General features: G+C 34.3%; 5 protein-coding genes and 1 non-coding gene across 6 annotated transcripts; 2 read left to right on the top strand and 4 right to left on the bottom strand.

Moving 5' to 3' along the window:
* Positions 1-3,605: 3,605 nt before the first annotated feature.
* LOC130509788 (glutelin type-B 5-like) lies at positions 3,606-5,324 on the bottom strand. The gene is made up of 3 exons (XM_057005983.1): positions 5,053-5,324; positions 4,025-4,745; positions 3,606-3,944 (listed from the first exon to the last, which is right to left on the bottom strand). The coding sequence occupies exons 1-3, from the start codon at positions 5,246-5,248 to the stop codon at positions 3,791-3,793; spliced, it is 1,071 nt and encodes a 356-aa protein (XP_056861963.1). The 5' UTR covers positions 5,249-5,324; the 3' UTR covers positions 3,606-3,790.
* A 970-nt stretch (positions 5,325-6,294) lies between these two features.
* TRNAH-GUG (transfer RNA histidin (anticodon GUG)) lies at positions 6,295-6,366 on the bottom strand. The gene has a single exon. It is a non-coding gene; the product is annotated as a tRNA-His (tRNA).
* A 1,286-nt stretch (positions 6,367-7,652) lies between these two features.
* Positions 7,653-8,949, bottom strand: LOC108853381 (40S ribosomal protein S15a). Its single transcript, XM_018626801.2, has 3 exons — positions 8,758-8,949; positions 8,512-8,672; positions 7,653-8,334 (listed from the first exon to the last, which is right to left on the bottom strand). Exons 1-3 carry the CDS (start codon positions 8,888-8,890, stop codon positions 8,236-8,238), a joined length of 393 nt encoding a protein of 130 aa, XP_018482303.1. The 5' UTR covers positions 8,891-8,949; the 3' UTR covers positions 7,653-8,235.
* Positions 8,950-10,075: 1,126 nt separating this feature from the next.
* Positions 10,076-10,435, top strand: LOC108843028 (uncharacterized). The gene has a single exon (XM_018616113.1). It carries the CDS (start codon positions 10,076-10,078, stop codon positions 10,433-10,435), a length of 360 nt encoding a protein of 119 aa, XP_018471615.1.
* Positions 10,436-11,336: 901 nt separating this feature from the next.
* On the bottom strand, positions 11,337-11,796 carry LOC108860000 (histone H4). Its single transcript, XM_018633914.2, has one exon. It carries the CDS (start codon positions 11,753-11,755, stop codon positions 11,444-11,446), a length of 312 nt encoding a protein of 103 aa, XP_018489416.1. The 5' UTR covers positions 11,756-11,796; the 3' UTR covers positions 11,337-11,443.
* Positions 11,797-12,222: 426 nt separating this feature from the next.
* LOC108859956 (uncharacterized) lies at positions 12,223-12,901 on the top strand. The gene is made up of 3 exons (XM_018633860.2): positions 12,223-12,352; positions 12,511-12,673; positions 12,779-12,901. The coding sequence occupies exons 1-3, from the start codon at positions 12,225-12,227 to the stop codon at positions 12,899-12,901; spliced, it is 414 nt and encodes a 137-aa protein (XP_018489362.1). The 5' UTR covers positions 12,223-12,224.
* The last annotated feature ends 4,358 nt before the right edge of the window (positions 12,902-17,259 follow it).

Genomic DNA, 17,259 nt, shown 5'->3' with positions numbered 1-17,259 from the left:
ATTTATATTTTTGATAGAAACTTTAGAATATGGTAATAAATTACATACCATCATTAAAGCAAATCTATTAAAATATGACAATAAATAATATAATAATAAAAATATAATTATATTTTAAAATTTCGAAATATTATATTTCTATATTTTAAATAATTATACAATTTAAACTAAAAATATTTTCGAAATCTTTACAGTTTTTTAAAATACAATTATAATCATAATATTATTAATTTCTTCAATATATCTACGAATTTTAGAAATGTTGTTTTATTTTTTTTAATAACCCTGGTATCCGGATGTTCCGGGAAGAAGCCCGACTAGTACCTAATGACCGTCCACAGGACTTAGCCGGAGAGCCCGTCGAAGGAAAGGTACCACTTTTTCACCACATTTTAATCGATGGTGGCTGCCGTGAATTAAACCACATTGGTTAAATTTTTTGTTTTGTTTTATTTTTGATAATTTTATACTTTAATATCATATTTTCTTAATTTTATACAAGTTGATTTAATATATAATATTAAAAATAAAATAGATAAAATATATCTAAGATTATAATTTTAAATATATACATATCTATTCTTAAATATAATTAAAAAAACAAATTATTATTTTATCTTAATTTATGCTCAATTAAAATATAGATGAGAAAATAATAAATCTAAAAATACTAAATTTTATTTTAAAATAGAATTTAAATTTAAAATTTTATTAGTGCACATGGTGCAGGAAAACACCCAGTTATAGTTAATTTTTCTTATCATATTCATATAAAAATAGTATTGCTCAAATCTAATATGTACAAATGCATTTATTTTTTTAGTTTTATTATAGATTAATACATTACACTTTTACCTCAGTTAGATATTTTCAGTAAATATACATAATTGCTTGCAAATTTGGATATTTTCTAATTATGTAGTTTTCTTTGAAATCATTTGCTAAGTGTAACATAATATCAATACTTGTATACATATGTCAATATCTCATAAATTATCAAAATAAATGCTTCAAAATTTAATTAAAAAGACAAGATACACTACATAAAAAGCTAGCCTGTTGTTGCAAACTTTACTCCAATCTCAACCTATATAATAGCTTGACCATCAACAACTCAAAATCATCATCACAAACATTTTCAAGAAAAAATTAAGTAGATCTAGTTTGAAAAGAATCACTAAGACTATAAAAACATGAAGTTCACAGGAGCAATATGCATAGCACTTGTGATAGTCCTTGTGTCGTCTTTGGCTCAGACCAATGCAGTCGTGGAGAACAAAGGAGTATGTGTCCCGAACGAACTTAAACCATGCATCCCAGCAGCTAAAACTGGAAAACCGTCAACAGAATGTTGTGGAGTACTTAAAAAACAACAGTCATGTCTATGTGGTTACATAAAAGATCCAAAATTTAGTCCGTATGTTAATTCCAAATATACACACCAAGTCTTAGCCACTTGTGGTGTACCTTATCCAAAATGTTTAAAATAATTATATAATGTAAAAGTATTATCAAATCGTATGTAATAATATGTAATACTCCCTCCGTTCCTAAATATAAGATGTTTAGGTAAAAACACACATATTAAGACAAAATCACTTTTTGTTTAGAAAATAGAGTTAAAGCTACAAATTAATGGTAGTCAACCAATTATAAAATAGATTGTTAAATATGATTGGTCACACAATTTTTAATAAAGTAAAAGTTACCTAGAAAAATGAGAACATCTTATATATTGGAACATCAAAGTTTTTTTAAACATCCTACATTTAGGAACGGAGAGAGTAATATTGTTCATTGCGCTGAGTTGTGTGTTTCTGTTTTGACTTTTGACCCATCTTCATCCAAAAAATGGCATTACTCGACAAGACTTATTCCCTCTATTTTACAAAGAATGTCATCTAGACATTTTTCACACATATTAAAAAACTGATTAAAATTTATTATATTTTCATTAATTTCATCAATTTAACCAATAGCATTTTACATTTTTATTGTATTTTTTGTTCTGAAAAACTATTTACATATGTTTATCTATATTTTATTTTTATATATTAAACATGAATCATATATATTAAATTTAATAAAATCATAAACATGAGTGGTATAGAAAATAATATAATAAAATATATATTTGTGCCATCTACGGTCCTCATTTGAAACATTGAAAATATATAAAATTCCAATAAGCAAATAAATATTTTTAGTCTTTTTGTTATTAATTTGTTCATTTTGTAAGTTTGTAATAAATCACATCTATTTAAATTTTTTTCTTATGTTTATAACTGTGGTAATGATTATAAACTTATTACTTTATATTTTTATTTTTATAATTGAATTATGTCATAATTAATATTATGACATGTAAAAAAGAGCTATGTCATATTTCTTGTTAGCATATCATCATTTTTTTCTGAGAACCATTGTAGTAATGACACATGTAAAAATTATTTGGTAAGTGATATCTAGGGAATATTTAAAAAGTAACATTTGGACATCATAAAAGATTATAATTAATTTTTCATATTAGATTTATATAAAATTAATATTGTTCAGATCTATATGTACATGTGCATTGATGGTTTTAGTTTTGTTATAGACTATAATAATTAATTTTTCATATCAGATTTATATAAAAATTAGTATTGTTCTGATCTAATATGTACATGTGCATTGATTAATTTAGCTTCCTCAGTTAAATATTTTCAGTTAATATATGTATAAAATTGCTTGCAAATTTGTTTGTTTTCTTATTATGTAGTTTTTTAAAATATATTGCTAAATTGTAACATAATATAAATACTTGTATATATTTGTCAATATCTTATAATTATCAAAATCAATGCTTCGAGATTTAATTATAAATGAAAAACTGCACTTAAATAAAAAAAGCTATAGCCTATTCTTGCCGAACTTCACTCTAGTCTACCTATTTAATAACTCGACCATCAACAACTCAAAATCATGAAGCAAACATTTTTCAAGAAAGAAAAGATTAACCAGATCTAGTTTGAAAAGAATCAATAAGGTTATAAAATAGGAAGTTCACAGTAGGAGCAATATGCATCGCAATTGTGATAATCCTTGTGTCGTCTTTGGCTCTCACTAATGCAGTGATAATCCTTGTGTCGTCTTTGGCTCTCACCAATGCAGTCATGGGACGAAAAAAAGAGAGCCGTGTTTATGTGGTTACATAAACGATCCAGTTTATGGTCAGTATATTAAATCCAAAAATGCTCATAAAGCCTTTTCGGCTTGTGGTATACGGTATACCTCCTCTTTCTTGTTGAAGTTTCAAATATTTTATGAAAATAATGAGTTAATGTTTAACATTACATAATGAATTTTGCAACCGGATAACAAGTTTCCGACAAAATAAACATGTACTTTTTTTTGTGCAACAAACATGTACTTCTCTTTTGTTTACTCTAAAACAACTTAACGAATACAATGAGATGCCCCGCCGCAGACCGTTGGAAGAGAGAAAAAAAAACGATGTCCAGGGAAATATTTGGTAAAGCTATTGTGTGTTGTTGTGTTAAGCCTCTTGAGCCAGATTCGTGTTAAAAATGTGTAATCGAGAAAGTTACCAAAGATTTATAAAATAGTGTTGATAATGTTTTATTTCAATAACAAAGCGTAAAGATCAACAAAGAGAACAAGAACCGGTCCAGGATAAAACACAAGAAGAAAAGCAAACCCTACGTACTCCCGTGAGTCACAAGCAAAGAAAAAACAAGGGAAGAAACTAAAGACAAAGCTGGTTCTTGTTCTCCTCTCTGCGCCTTATTCAGTTGGAAGGAGGGAAGAAAATGGCGTCCGCAGTTCTCTTTGAACGGAAGGACTGCTCCACCTCAGGATCAACCTTAAACGCCGCCTGCAAAACCTCTGGAGACAATGCCTTCCAAACCGATGTCCTCCCAGCCAAATGCGTGAAGATTGGACTACAAACACACACAGACACACAGCTTTTAGTTTGCGACTCAAGAAAGAAAAACACAGAAACGAATAGAAGAATTCTTACTCGGGAGTAGTCACAATGGAGAACCAAGACATGCCCTCAGGATCAGCAATCTTGGAAACCACAAAGAACCTCGGAACAATAAAGAGAGAACCAGCCTTGATATGAGTCTCAAGAACCCTCTTCCCATCAGCACCAACAACCTGAACTCTCCCACTACCGGCAACAATGTAAGTCACCTGAAGAGCCGAGTCACAAGAGAAACCTGGCGAACACATGGAATGCGCGTCAATCCTAACGAGATCAGCACCAAACCCGACCTCCCCAACCAGAGGAAGGTTCTTAGTGTTCAACACCACAACCCTCCCACCGTCCTTGATGTCAACATCGAGAGGAGCTTCCAAACAGTTCAACACAAACCCTTCACGGTCCCCGTCCCTGGGCTGCGGCATCTTGACACCAGCGTCCAGCTTCACAATGCCTTTACCGGTCTGAGAACCCACAAGTTTCTTCACGGTCCCCTCGTCAAGATCCCACGCTCTGCCGACAAACTCAGGGGTAAAACCGGTGAAGATCCCGTTAGAGCCGGTGAGGTAAAAGTCAGTGAACTCTCCTCTCTTGTGAGCCTTGTGTGTTTCACCAAGGAAGAGGATAACAAGCTCGCTATCCCCACTGTTGAACCACCATGTCACAACACCGAAAGGAAGAGCAATAGAGTCGCCTTCTTTGATACCGATCACCTTCTCCTCCTGCTCAGGGAGTACAATCCCCGCCGTTCCAGATCCTGAAAAAAAAAAACAGAATCAACAAAAGTAAAGTCACAACCTTTCAGTGTCTAACAGAATCAACAAGAGTAAAGTCTCAACCTTTACACAATCAACAAGAGTAAAGTCTCAACCTTTCAAATGCCTTACACGTTAGACGATTAGAGACAACAACAAAAACGTGATCAAAAACTTTTTTTAAAGCATACACGTGTCGTGATCACACGATCGGATTCATAAAGTTAACAGCTTTGGGAAGAAACAAGTCTGTCGGATCAGATTGATAGATCGCAAGGATAAGAATATAAAGTCAACAGCTTTACGAACCTTTAAGGACATAGGCAACCTTGGGAGAGTCGGAGTAACGAGGAACAGCCAAACCGTGCTGCTCAAGAGCAAGCTTTGCTGCTCCGATGTTACCCTCCTTCAGCATCGGCAACTCTTCAGGGCACCAAGCAAAGTACGATCCACCATCTCCTCCGTACACTTGCTTAGGCAGCTTCGGTGTAAGATCCAACTCCATCGTTTCAGAAGAAAACTTCAAAGATTAGTGAGGTAAAGAGAAGAAGAAAGTGGTAAAGTGTGAATTTTTTGATGTGTGAGTTGTGAATGAGACGTGACGGGTTTATATATACAAGAGAGGAGGAAGGTTAATCTCCGTTACGAAAGAGATTATGTTTTTTTTTTTACTTTTGGGATAAGTATTGTATTTAATGTTTTTGATCTGGATTTTTATCCATTTCTTTACGGTCACGAATCACGATCTTATATGATTTATTATCTGTTTCCATAATTGTTTTGTAATTATCGATATTGACTCTACCGAATAAAGATGCTTTCCCTGATAATTCAGTTAAAAATAAAAGAAATTTTAATGGAATCCATCACGTTCTTCATTTTATTTGAATAGATTTATTAATGCTATTAAATATCTCTTTCTGAAACTGCTATATTACTGGACGAATCGAATCCCTTAATATTTGTAAATAAATATTACGTTTTCCTTTTTTACGTTTTTATCTTATCTTTGAATAGCCGACAAAAATAAATCTTATCTTTTGAATAGGATTAAGGGTGAAATGAAGAAATCTTATCGTGGGTTTATTTAAAGTAATTGATGATATAATCTATAATCTGCTGACGTGGTTGTATTTTGTCTATATATTTTAACAGATTTTATCTAATAATACAATTGGGAACAACTCAGTAAACAGTGGATTTTTTTTTATATAATCCCAACGAGCAACATGACGGATTAGTTTAAAGATAAAATCGTTGGCAACAGATTTTTTTAAGATACAATCGATTAAGTCAAAAAAAAAAAAAAAAAAGATACAATCGATTATTTTCTGGCAGCAAAATCTTTTTTTATCTATTTGTTTAGTTAATTATTAGGGCCCAATTATTATATCAAAAGTCAAAATTACATATTCCTCCTGGCTGTCAGTTACACTCTCTCTCCGAAAGAAATAACAGTCCAGTAAAAAATATAGGCCCACAATAGCCGGTAACTTCTAGCCGAAACCCAATTACAGACCCATGTAAGTAAAATAGAAAAAAACAAAAGAGTGTGGCTGCTGGGATTCGAGCCCAGGTCTCCACGGCCACAACGTGGAATTCTCACCACTAAACTACAGCCACTTTGATTGATCACACTAATAAGATAATTTAAGTTACTTATTAGATAACACACATCTGTCTTTTTTTTTTTTTGGTCACTGAGTCTGAAATACACACATCTGTCTTAACTTCCTTAGTACAGTCCTTCCTTTTATGCTGAGCTCAAACGTTTGTGATATGTTTTTTTCTGCAATAGGTATCAGAATCAGACTGATTTATTTATCGATTGGTTGCTTGTAAAGTTGTATGCGTTTGCGTTTACGTTTACCTTCTTCGCATTACAAAATAGTAAGACAAGTTATATACTGACTTCAGAGCCGTGCTTACCACTATACAAGAAAGGCAACAGCCTCAGACCTCCACATATTTCATCAAAATTTAGGGTCCCATGTCTTCAAAACACCATAGTAATTCATGAGTGTATACATATATTTATAGGGAGCTCGATTGTTCATATATTTTTGTTCTTTTCATTTTAGTTTGATTTTTCTTAATAGATTCATTTCTAATAGACATATCTAAGGTATTTACAATTTCAATTATTTATATAATTTTTTTTTTCTGAAAAGACCATGTTTTGGAAAATTAGCCTTAGGCCCCCAAATGTGTTGGCACGGCACTGACTGACTTGTCCAACTAAACTTGTGTTGCCATCAGACGCAAGGAGTAACATTTTGCAGAATATGAATTAGATAACAGTGGAAAGCAACTTGTTGATTGAAAAAATACAGTGAGTTTTCATAAATGGGAACATTGTGTTTGGTGGAGAACCTACCAACAGAACCTAAATTTCCAAAGTAAATTTAACTAATATTATAGTGAACTACTAGTTTAGGTAACCTCGTAAAACTGACAGATTAAACGAACAATGGGAAGGGAGTCCAATGAGAAACAACTAGGCAAAACGGTCCTCACTATCTTTCTACTTTTGTGGCGAGCGACCCATGTTCCTCACACGTCAATAATACTTCCTTTTTTAAAATAACTACAAAACATAAAGTGAAAAAGTAGTAATAATGGAGTCTCGGGTCAGCTGAGTTAATGGTTTGAAGCATATGCTTCCGAAGATACTCTTACAACGACCCACCTTTTTGGTCTATAAACACTAAAAAGAGACGTCTCTCTCATTTGGCTTATCTTTTGAGGTCGTAAAGGCCATCAATGGATGATGCTCATATCAAACCTTCTTCTCTCTCTCTTATCTCTACATATCTACCTACACACAAACGCCAACTTCCGAGCTTCCGGCGCCGGACATGAGATGAAACGCGCGACAGAGATAAGGCTGGAGAAGGGAGAGTGATCCATTTTCTAATGAGGTGTGATCGATTTTTATCGAAGAAAAAAAATAGAATTAGAAAATTGGGCAACCATGCAACCTTTGGCAGTCAGTACTTTGTTTCTTGCTTCTTGTTCTTGAAGAGTTTTTTTTGTTTCCAGGTTCTATTAATCAGAACAACAGTGATGTGTTCGTATCTTACTATATACATCTAATTTTCCCGCAAAATTGTGCAAGGCAATTTCTTTCATTTCTACTTTAGTTCTTAAAAAATTATGTATCAGCATGATTGTATTTGTATCCATCGTACAGATGGTATACTGAAATAGTTATGCATTTGGATTAATAATTGCTTACAGTGATCAGGTATCATTGAAGAGAGATTAGAGGCATAAAAAGCCTGACGGTCTACATAAGCTGGAGACTTTTTAGATGGGATATAAATCTTTCAAGAAGTCGAGACCAGAAAGAGTAAATTTAAGAACTATCCAACAAAAAGTTACCACAAAATTCGAAATAAAAAAAAAACAATAGTCTCCAAGAAAATGGATGGCAAAAGTTATAAGAAAAAAAAACTGAAAGAAGTCTCTTTCGCCATAAAAAAAGATCTCTCAATAGAAGAAGCCGAGAACCTTGCCTCCAACATTCTTTCTCCTTGCTTCTTCATGGTCCATGATACCAGCAGAAGTAGTCAACACAATGTACCCAAACTGCAACATTTCAGTACGTTTCAAAAGATTAACACCATTCACGCAGACTATTCAAATCTTGAGATATATATAGTGATTCTCTAGTCTCTACTTTCCAAGCTAGTTGTTACAGTTAAATTGGCATAGAGTGATTACATGCCAATGGAAGCTAGAAAATATATAAGAAGAAGACCGAACCTGTCTGGAAGGAAGCAGACGGGCAGTCCAACTTTCAATCTCCTTAACACCAACATCAAAACGTGGGCTAATAACGCCACACTTGTTCAACCTTCCGTTCAATTCCACAACGATTTTGCCGGATCGGTGGTCATCAACATACTCAAACTCACCGATGTAACCTGCACTTGCGTGAGATATTAACCTAAGGAGCGAAACTCTCAAGAATATTGAAGAATGTATATATTAATTACAAAATGGATGTACCGTGCTTCTGCATAACGATGAGGAACTTGATGATGACTTTGGAAGAAGGCCTGATCATGACCTGCCTCTTGCCACGTTTCTCGGCATTGAACATGCTCTTGAGAGCATCGTTGAGTACACTGATTCTCACCATTTTCTCCCTAAAAACTCAAAGCCTCTGCTAAAAACTAAATCACCAAAGGTAGCAATTAGCTCTGAGTTAAAAAAAAAGTCAAAGCAGGAATGATATTAAGCTATTCGCACATTATAAAAAAAACTCATTTCAATCTGAGTAGCTCTAAGACTGAACTAACTCTCTAATAACAAAATCAAGCGTTCCTAAGTTCACCCACCTATGCAAGCTACCACAGCAATACTAGAATCTTCTTCACACAAGAACACACTTTGAGGCGGGAGCTAAGAGAGTCGAGACTGTCGTCGTACCTTAGATTTGGTAGCTCGAGAGGCAGTGACGGAGAAGAGAAGGAGTGCTAGGGTTTTCTTCTCATTTTATATGCTAGAGAGCCAGCGGAAAAGGAGAAATAATAAAAGAAATGAAGAACGTCAATGCGCTGCGTTTTTAGCTTTCTTTCAGGCCCGGTGGGCTTATTCACCACAGTCGTTATGTAATGTATCTAAACATGGATTTATATTTGTTACGAGCCCGTTTTTTTCCCCCACTGCTGTTGCTTTCTACCCATTCCCAAAACGAACACAGTCCTGTCTGATCCTGCTAATTTCACATGTCCTAGTTATCTTGTCACAGTCTGCGCATAAACATCAAATTTAGGTGAATCCACTTAATTAACTCTAATGAAAGAGTTTTGGTGAACCCAAAAGAGCATATAAATATTTAAATTTCTCCTGACTTAATCTCAAGCCTGAGTCTACTCCAAATAAGGCAAATGCCGATTAATACATTTATGATAATGCCGGTCAATACATATATGAATTATGGAAGAAATAGCATAATTAACTACAAAACAGTTGTTTTAAGAAAATATGTCTGAATTGAAAGTTGTTGTATGTCCAAATAAAAACACAACCTGGTAATATTTTATTTTTTAAAAGACAAAATAATGTTGCTGTTGAGGTAGACAGAAAACGTGGGAGTCAGAAAGGGGAAGGAAGGAGAGACCCGCAAAGGAAGGGTGAAATAAGAGAAGATTTCAAAGAGAATGGGCAACCACGTAATTCAAGATCACTACATGTTTTTTTAAGACAAGAAGTGCAGTTAGTTTAACCTATACACGTGCCAAGAATCAGCGCTTCTCATTCATATCGAAGAGGAGAGGTAGCTCAACAACAAGCAAAAGCTTCTTGAATCCTGATCATCGGAATGTATCACCGCATTCCGTCGCTGATGGAGCCGTTTCTCAGGAGAGTCTCGGCGCGTTGGCCGGTCATCGTTCAGGCTACGACGTGGACGGTGCTCCTCATGATCACTGTAGCTGTCGCTTCTTTCGCTCCCGAGTTGGCGTTTGTGTCTACGGTGTCGTCTCCGTGCGGCAGAGGAGATGGGTTCGTGAAGATTCCGATGGATTTTCCCGGGGACAGTGTGTGCGTGCCGTCTCATATGGTGAGGAGATCGCGTTTCGATTTGTTTATGCCTCCGATTTTCGCGGCGGTTATGGTGACGGCGTCGGCTTGTTTGATCCGATCGTGTTTTGGGACGACGGATGATATGGAAGATGTATGATAATTAATGTAATTAATTATTCTTTTATCTACAACTGAATATAAAAAATGCAGCGCATGAACTAGACACGTTCATCATCTCCAATTTCAAACATTATAAGTTGATTTCTTTAGCTGAGACGTTGATCAATACTTGACATTCTTTTATCTGTTATGCAACTCACTACTAAAAAAAGAGAATATACAGTAATGAAATAAGCACAATATGGTCTGTCACAAAAAAAAAGAAACACAATATGGTTTTTGATTTCAGTCGTCTATCTTCTCAATACTTTAGTTAAACCTTACAAAACATACGCTTCAGGGTTTTGATTTCAGTCGTCTATCAATTTCGTAGAAATATAAAGTACAGATGTCTTCTTTCATTACATCAAATTTGTGACAGACAAGGCCAAAACTCACTCTTAAATTAGAAAATTAATTTTTGAACGTGTTATGTTGTCAAATCGCGGGACATTCTTATAGACCCAAAATTGGTATAGTCATATAGGCCCAAGAAGATCCAAAATAGATAGGTTCCACAATCCCTTGCCAATCTGGGCTCTGAAACCTTCTGTCACTCTCGGAGAGTTTCCCCTTAATTAATTTTCACAGACATCTTCCAGTGTGGTAAGTTTGATTTTTCAACTCTTTCTCATCGATTGGCGATGTTATCGTACCGTGTAATCTCCCGTATTGATTCAGATCTAAACGATCATTTTTGGTTTGATAAAAAAACGTTCCAACTCGCTTCTCAGTTTTGAAGATGGACAAGTATTATCAATAGTATATATAGGATGAGCACACTAATTTTCCAGGTTTTATACAAGATGATTTCAATATAAAACTTTCTAATTAGAAATTCTCATCATAAGTTTTGATAAGATTCATTTAACATAAGATTGATTGGCTAACAACATAGCATAAAACGATACAAAATAGTGGTGGATTTACTTCAGCTAATCAGAAACAAGAAATTTTCAGATCCCCAAATTTTCGAAACCCTAATTCCCAACTCCGTCGATTCAATCTAACCGCCGAAACCGTAGAGAGTGCGTCCTTGCCTCTTCAACGCATAAACCACATCCATGGCGGTGACAGTCTTCCTCCTAGCGTGCTCGGTGTAGGTGACGGCGTCGCGGATGACATTCTCGAGGAAGATCTTGAGGACTCCTCTGGTCTCCTCGTAGATGAGACCGCTAATACGCTTTACTCCACCTCGACGAGCGAGACGACGGATGGCAGGCTTGGTGATACCTTGGATGTTGTCTCTAAGCACCTTCCTGTGCCTCTTGGCTCCTCCCTTTCCCAATCCCTTTCCTCCTTTCCCTCTTCCTGACATCTTCTCGCAAAGTGTTTAAAAAGAAAAGGTAAATTCACTTGCAGCTCTGATGGTGAGAAAGAGTAGAGAGATTGAGTTATATATATAAAGAGAGAACAGATAGTAGCCGTTAGATTCAATCTCCTTTCAATGGTTAGAGATTGCGATCCGCGTGTATGCTTCGTAACAAATATAATACGTCGATTATAACAAATCGACGGTGGTAGATTGCTTCCTTACTTAAGATAGGATTTAGACAAAAAATGAAAAACGCCACGTCACCTCCGCCGAAACCAAAGCTAAAGGCCCATTTGTAATCATAGGCCCCACAAATGCTCAACGTGGCAGCAAAAAGACTAGACACGAAGTTTGCCAACGTGTTGAGCTCGCCGTAAAGAGAGATCTCTTATGTATTTTGCAAATTGACCTGAGGCTTTGATGATGATATGATTAAACTGAGTCGGAGAATCTACAAGGATTGAGAAAAAGAATGGCGTCGAGTATCATTAAACCAGCGTATGCTTACACGGTTGTGTACGTTAGGGACGTAGCGAAATCCGTAGAATTCTACTCGAGAGCCTTTGGTTACAACGTTCGTCGTCTTGACGAGTCCCACAGGTTATTTGTATATTCTATTCTGCTACGTTTTCTTGTACAAATCTATGTCTTCTCGAGTGTGTAATTATGTAACCTTTATATAAATTGTGGTTGCGGGCCAAACAAAAGAAATATCATCAAGGTTAAACTTATACATATAACGTACATATAATATACAGGTGGGGAGAGCTAGAGAGCGGGCAGACAACGATAGCATTCACACCGCTTCATCAGCATGAGACGGATGACCTAACCGGTAAAGTTCAGTCTACGTGTTCAGACCGTGAGAGAGCACCCCTCGAAGTCTGCTTCTGTTACTTTGATGTTGACGCGGCCTTCGAGGTTACTTAATTAATTATACTTGTCTACGTAATCTATATATATTATGTTTATGACCGACGACATCTTCGATTTGTGTTGATATGAGTGAGATGATGCATTGTGTAGAGGGCTGTGGAGAATGGTGCGGTGGCAGTGAGCGAGCCGGAGGACAAGGAATGGGGCCAGAAGGTTGGATACGTTCGAGACATTGATGGTATTGTTGTACGAATCGGAAGCCACGTTAAGTGAACATGATCATTAACAATATATAATATTTTGCATACAAATAATACAAGATACTATATATGGTTTTCTTCTTCCTTTTGTTTTTTGTTTTTTTTTTTTTTTTTTGGATAACCGTGGGGGTCCCAGGCTTCGCCCAGACTAATCTCACGAGGCCGAGGCCGACGGCAACCCACGTATTCTTGCGATTTAACGCTAGCCCCGGTGGCCACCGCATGTCGAACCCAGGGCGTTTACTCTTTGGCGCTTACCACTGGACCACCATGTGATGGTTTTTTCTTCCTTTTGTTGTTGATGGATACTCTTATCCAAAATAACAGTTAAAAATAAAAGGTTTTGGCAATGTACCTACCAGTCTCATTTTTGGTATTTTGATCTATCTTTTCACCAAAGTATATGAAACAATTGGACCTTTTATGTATCAGCGATTTTATGGGAAGTTAAAACTGTCTAGAGTTACCGTAGAGAAAACGAGATGAAACTGTGTGTCTGAATAGGCATCACTTATTCTAATTTATCATATTTTCACTTCATACCAGATCATAAAAACCTTGGACAAGTTTCGGTTTTCTCTAGCTATCAATCTTAATCGTCCAGTTGTTCCACAACTCAACAATACAACAAACAAAAAAAGGCAGTAAAGTACTTTAAAACTTTTTATTTTTGTCCTTTGCATAGTCTTTATATGTTTGTGAATACCTCTCTTTGCATAAAAGTGTGTTGGGCCCCTGTCAAAGCAAAAGCGAAGCCAATAATGCAATGTGTATCTGGTCTTTGAAACCAAAATCAAGATGAGACTCAGTTATCCGCTGCAGATAATTACATAGTAATCACCCGGGACCAGGAGAAAGGTATCCCGTATATAAAACTGGAACCCCGCTTTCTATTGTTTGCCGGCTAAACATTTTAGAAATTGTTGGATGTAATTACTAAACATACAAAAATCACTTTTTATAGGGTTTGAATTTCTAACACAAAAGAAAATACATTTTTCGACATCGAACAACCTTAGACAAAAACATACACTACTAATTTCGGGCAGAAAGTCGGGTTTTTCACTTACTGTAAAATGTGAATAGATTAATTAAATCTTGTTTTATTGTCACTATTATATTTTATTGCCGGTGTTGCTTGCCAGTTTAAGAAGCTGCCAGAGCCGTGCCTATGGCTTTATTAAAAAGACAATTGCTCCAGGCCCTCACTTCACACATTGAATTTCGGGCCCCAATTTTTATATGCAAATAGTTTTAAAATATTTTACTAGATTTTAACCCGCTCTTAAAAGGGCGGGTATACTTTTTGTTTTACATTTGTTAAAATTTTAAATTTTTATATTTGTATTTTTAATTATATTTGTATTTTTATTTGTATAATATTTTTTAAATGATTAATAAGATATTTTAATCAATACTATTAAAATAGGAACATGATCTATTGATATACAATATAGTCTCTTTAAATTTCGATAAATTAAATACATTAAAAATCTTTATAAATTAATATAATTTTATAGTTCCAAATTGAGTTTTTGGTTTAATTAGTATATCGATAAATTAATAATCTCTATAAATTAATAAAAAATTATAGTTTTGGTGTAGTCCCAACATTATTAATTTATAGAAGTTCCAACTATTTGAATGTAGTTATTAAAACCTCTTATTAATCATTTAAGAAAATATTATACAAATAAAAACACAAATATAAATTTTTTTTTTAAATGTAAAACAAAAAAATATACCCGCTTTTTTAAGGACGGATCAGAATCTAGTAATTATATTAAAATAATTGGAGTACACCTATATCAATAGATTATGTTTTTGTTTTAATAATATTGACTAAATTTTGATCCGTCCTTTCAGAGGACGGATATATTTTTTAGTTTATATATTTATAAGAATTTAATTTATTTTTTATATTTGTGTCTTTATTTATAATCATATTTCATATTTGTGTTTTTTTAATTATATTTGTGTAAAATCTTTTTTTAAAAAAATTATTACTAAGAAAAAAGTCTTCAAAATTTCAAAAAGTATATATGGCCGTTATTGTTAGGTAAGGAATCGAAGAGCAAAAATTTGATTCTTGTAATGTTTGTATCTTGCACTATTTGCATGTTTATTTAATTTTAGATTTTGTTTGATTAAATAAAATATAAAGTAGCTGTTACAAAAAGTGAAGAAGCGGGGAAGTTAAAGGGTGGTTACATCCATAATATTAATATATATTTCAATTTATTGTTAAAATTTTAAGTTAGACACAACTTCATATCAATAGGGTACACTGCAAAATTAATAGAATAGATGTCTTATAATTTACTCATGGCAAATAGTTTCCTACAAATGTATAATTATGTTTAGTTTTTTTCTCTTTAGCTTTTTATAAGCTCGATTTTTTAATTTTATCATTTACTCTTTTCTAAATATGTTTTTCATATTATTTTATCAAATAATTTTCTTAATTCATTTGGTATTATATGTTATGCATTGTTGAATCACCATACAATAAATATACATAAGGAACCTTAATAAATATATTTTTTATATCAAATCCTTTTTAGTTTTTTTTCTCAACTGTGTTGACTTCACATTTAAATAATATTTTATACATAAAATAATTTTTAAAAATTTCCATTATGCTGAATATATACTTTATTAAAATTCAGATTTTACATGATAACTTTTTTTTTATAAAGGCCCCAGTTTTGAAACTGCCTTAAGCCCCACAAAATGTAGGCACGGCACTGGAAGCTGCTACCGAATCAATTAAAACATGTGGCAAAGAAAAGGAAAAATCTAAAAGAATACAGCTGAAAGACTACTATGGCCTGTGGGCGATGAATACTTTAACAGTACTCTGTTAATCCTCTCTCTCGTAAGGGAAACAAAAAGGAATGGGTAGTTGGGTACACAACATGTCATCTATAACTTTGTAACACATGCCTTTGGACTAATATAAGCAGACCAGTAGCATCCATAATCATGGAACTTTGAAAAATTATATATCTCAACGACTGTCATAAATACGATGAAACAACCGACATGCATAGGGTGAGTTAGCAAATTATTTGTGTGTGGTGTGACAATTTCTCCATTTTCGACATGGATCCGAGATTTCCACAATTGTTCTTTGAAACTTATATATAGTAGGTGATTATCCCGTGTTAATACACGAATATAAATATTTATAAAATAATCAAGTTACAGTTAGTTAATATATCATTTTAATTTTTACAATAATTTTAAATTGTATTACAAATTACATGTATGAAAAATAAATAGAAGACTATGTTAGATTAAATTATATTGTTATTGTCAGAATATTATGGCCCAATGGTAAGGACGGGTTTCTTCCTGCACCCATGTTGTGAGTTCGAACTTTTCTGGAGGGAATTAAGTCATGATTTCTGGACACCAACACGAATATGGGCCTATGCTTTAGGGCCCATTTGCATACCCGGAGAGAGGGTTTATCCGTGGGCTGTACCTCCCCTTGGGGATTAGTCTGGGCCCTTCCATAGGCCCGGTGATATGATCATGGGAAGCATCAGGACATGTGTTCAGTGTTCGAAGCATATCTTCTCAACCACAATCAATAAACGCATGAAACCACCTGGAGAATATAGTCAGCTCAATTACAAAGGTCCTCGAAGAAGAATCATATCAAAAAGAGTTCAGTTTATATTTTTGGAACCTTGAGAGTGATTCTCAAATTTGTTTTCGATCATGGTGTGTAATATCCATTGGTCAAAACTTTTATGATTGTTGGTGTGTAATATCCTTCAATCTAACTCAATCAAATTTGGTGTGTCATATCCAAGGGAGATTGTTATAGGGTAAATCAGGAGCTCTTCCGCAACTTCTGTGTGACCTTTCGACCCACATCCCTTGATTGTTTGTTGCTCCAAGTTACACATCTTTTTCTCGTTGGACCGGTGCGTCACATCCGGCAACAGATCGAGTTTGTTGCTTTCTGCCTCATTCGATTCAAGGCTTATCATGTACCAATTTCAGAGTATTCCTTGGGAGGTTTTTATCATTTGGTATCAGAGCAACACTCTGAGTTTGGTATTCATTCTCTATCACTTTCTCATCTTTTCATCTTCTTCATCCATCTTCTACCTTTCATCTTCTTTTCTTTATTTAAAAAAAAAAAAAAAGAGAGGACTTGTTGCTTTCAAGTGTTAAATCCTTCTTGGTCATATCTGTTAAATGTCGTGTTCAAGTTTTGTTTTTTTTTAAAAGCAAGATTTGAGGACAAATCTTTTTTTAAGAGGGGTGGAATGATATGATCATGGGAAGCATCAGGACATGTGTTCAGTGTTCGAAGCATATCTTCTCAACCACAATCAATAAACGCATGAAACC

Source organism: Raphanus sativus, chromosome 1 (genome assembly GCF_000801105.2).
Source record: "Raphanus sativus cultivar WK10039 chromosome 1, ASM80110v3, whole genome shotgun sequence".
In the NCBI taxonomy this organism is placed as follows: domain Eukaryota; kingdom Viridiplantae; phylum Streptophyta; class Magnoliopsida; order Brassicales; family Brassicaceae; genus Raphanus; species Raphanus sativus.
This window is presented reverse-complemented; position numbering and strand designations above follow the sequence as displayed.

Excerpts from the sequence above, each read along its gene's own strand:
- LOC108853381 (XM_018626801.2), bottom strand. The coding sequence starts at position 8,890 with ATGGTGAGAATCAGTGTACTCAACGATGCTCTCAAGAGCATGTTCAAT. Across the intron at positions 8,673-8,757 it reads CATCGTTATGCAGAAGCACG|GTTACATCGGTGAGTTTGAG; the intron begins GTACATCCATTT and ends ACGCAAGTGCAG. Across the intron at positions 8,335-8,511 it reads GTCTGCTTCCTTCCAGACAG|TTTGGGTACATTGTGTTGAC; the intron begins GTTCGGTCTTCT and ends GAAATGTTGCAG.
- LOC108843028 (XM_018616113.1), top strand. The coding sequence starts at position 10,076 with ATGTATCACCGCATTCCGTCGCTGATGGAGCCGTTTCTCAGGAGAGTC.
- LOC108859956 (XM_018633860.2), top strand. The coding sequence starts at position 12,225 with ATGGCGTCGAGTATCATTAAACCAGCGTATGCTTACACGGTTGTGTAC. Across the intron at positions 12,353-12,510 it reads CGTCTTGACGAGTCCCACAG|GTGGGGAGAGCTAGAGAGCG; the intron begins GTTATTTGTATA and ends TATAATATACAG. Across the intron at positions 12,674-12,778 it reads ATGTTGACGCGGCCTTCGAG|AGGGCTGTGGAGAATGGTGC; the intron begins GTTACTTAATTA and ends TGCATTGTGTAG.
- LOC130509788 (XM_057005983.1), bottom strand. The coding sequence starts at position 5,248 with ATGGAGTTGGATCTTACACCGAAGCTGCCTAAGCAAGTGTACGGAGGA. Across the intron at positions 4,746-5,052 it reads GGTTGCCTATGTCCTTAAAG|GATCTGGAACGGCGGGGATT; the intron begins GTTCGTAAAGCT and ends TTTTTTTTTCAG. Across the intron at positions 3,945-4,024 it reads TCCATTGTGACTACTCCCGA|TCCAATCTTCACGCATTTGG; the intron begins GTAAGAATTCTT and ends GTGTGTTTGTAG.
- LOC108860000 (XM_018633914.2), bottom strand. The coding sequence starts at position 11,755 with ATGTCAGGAAGAGGGAAAGGAGGAAAGGGATTGGGAAAGGGAGGAGCC.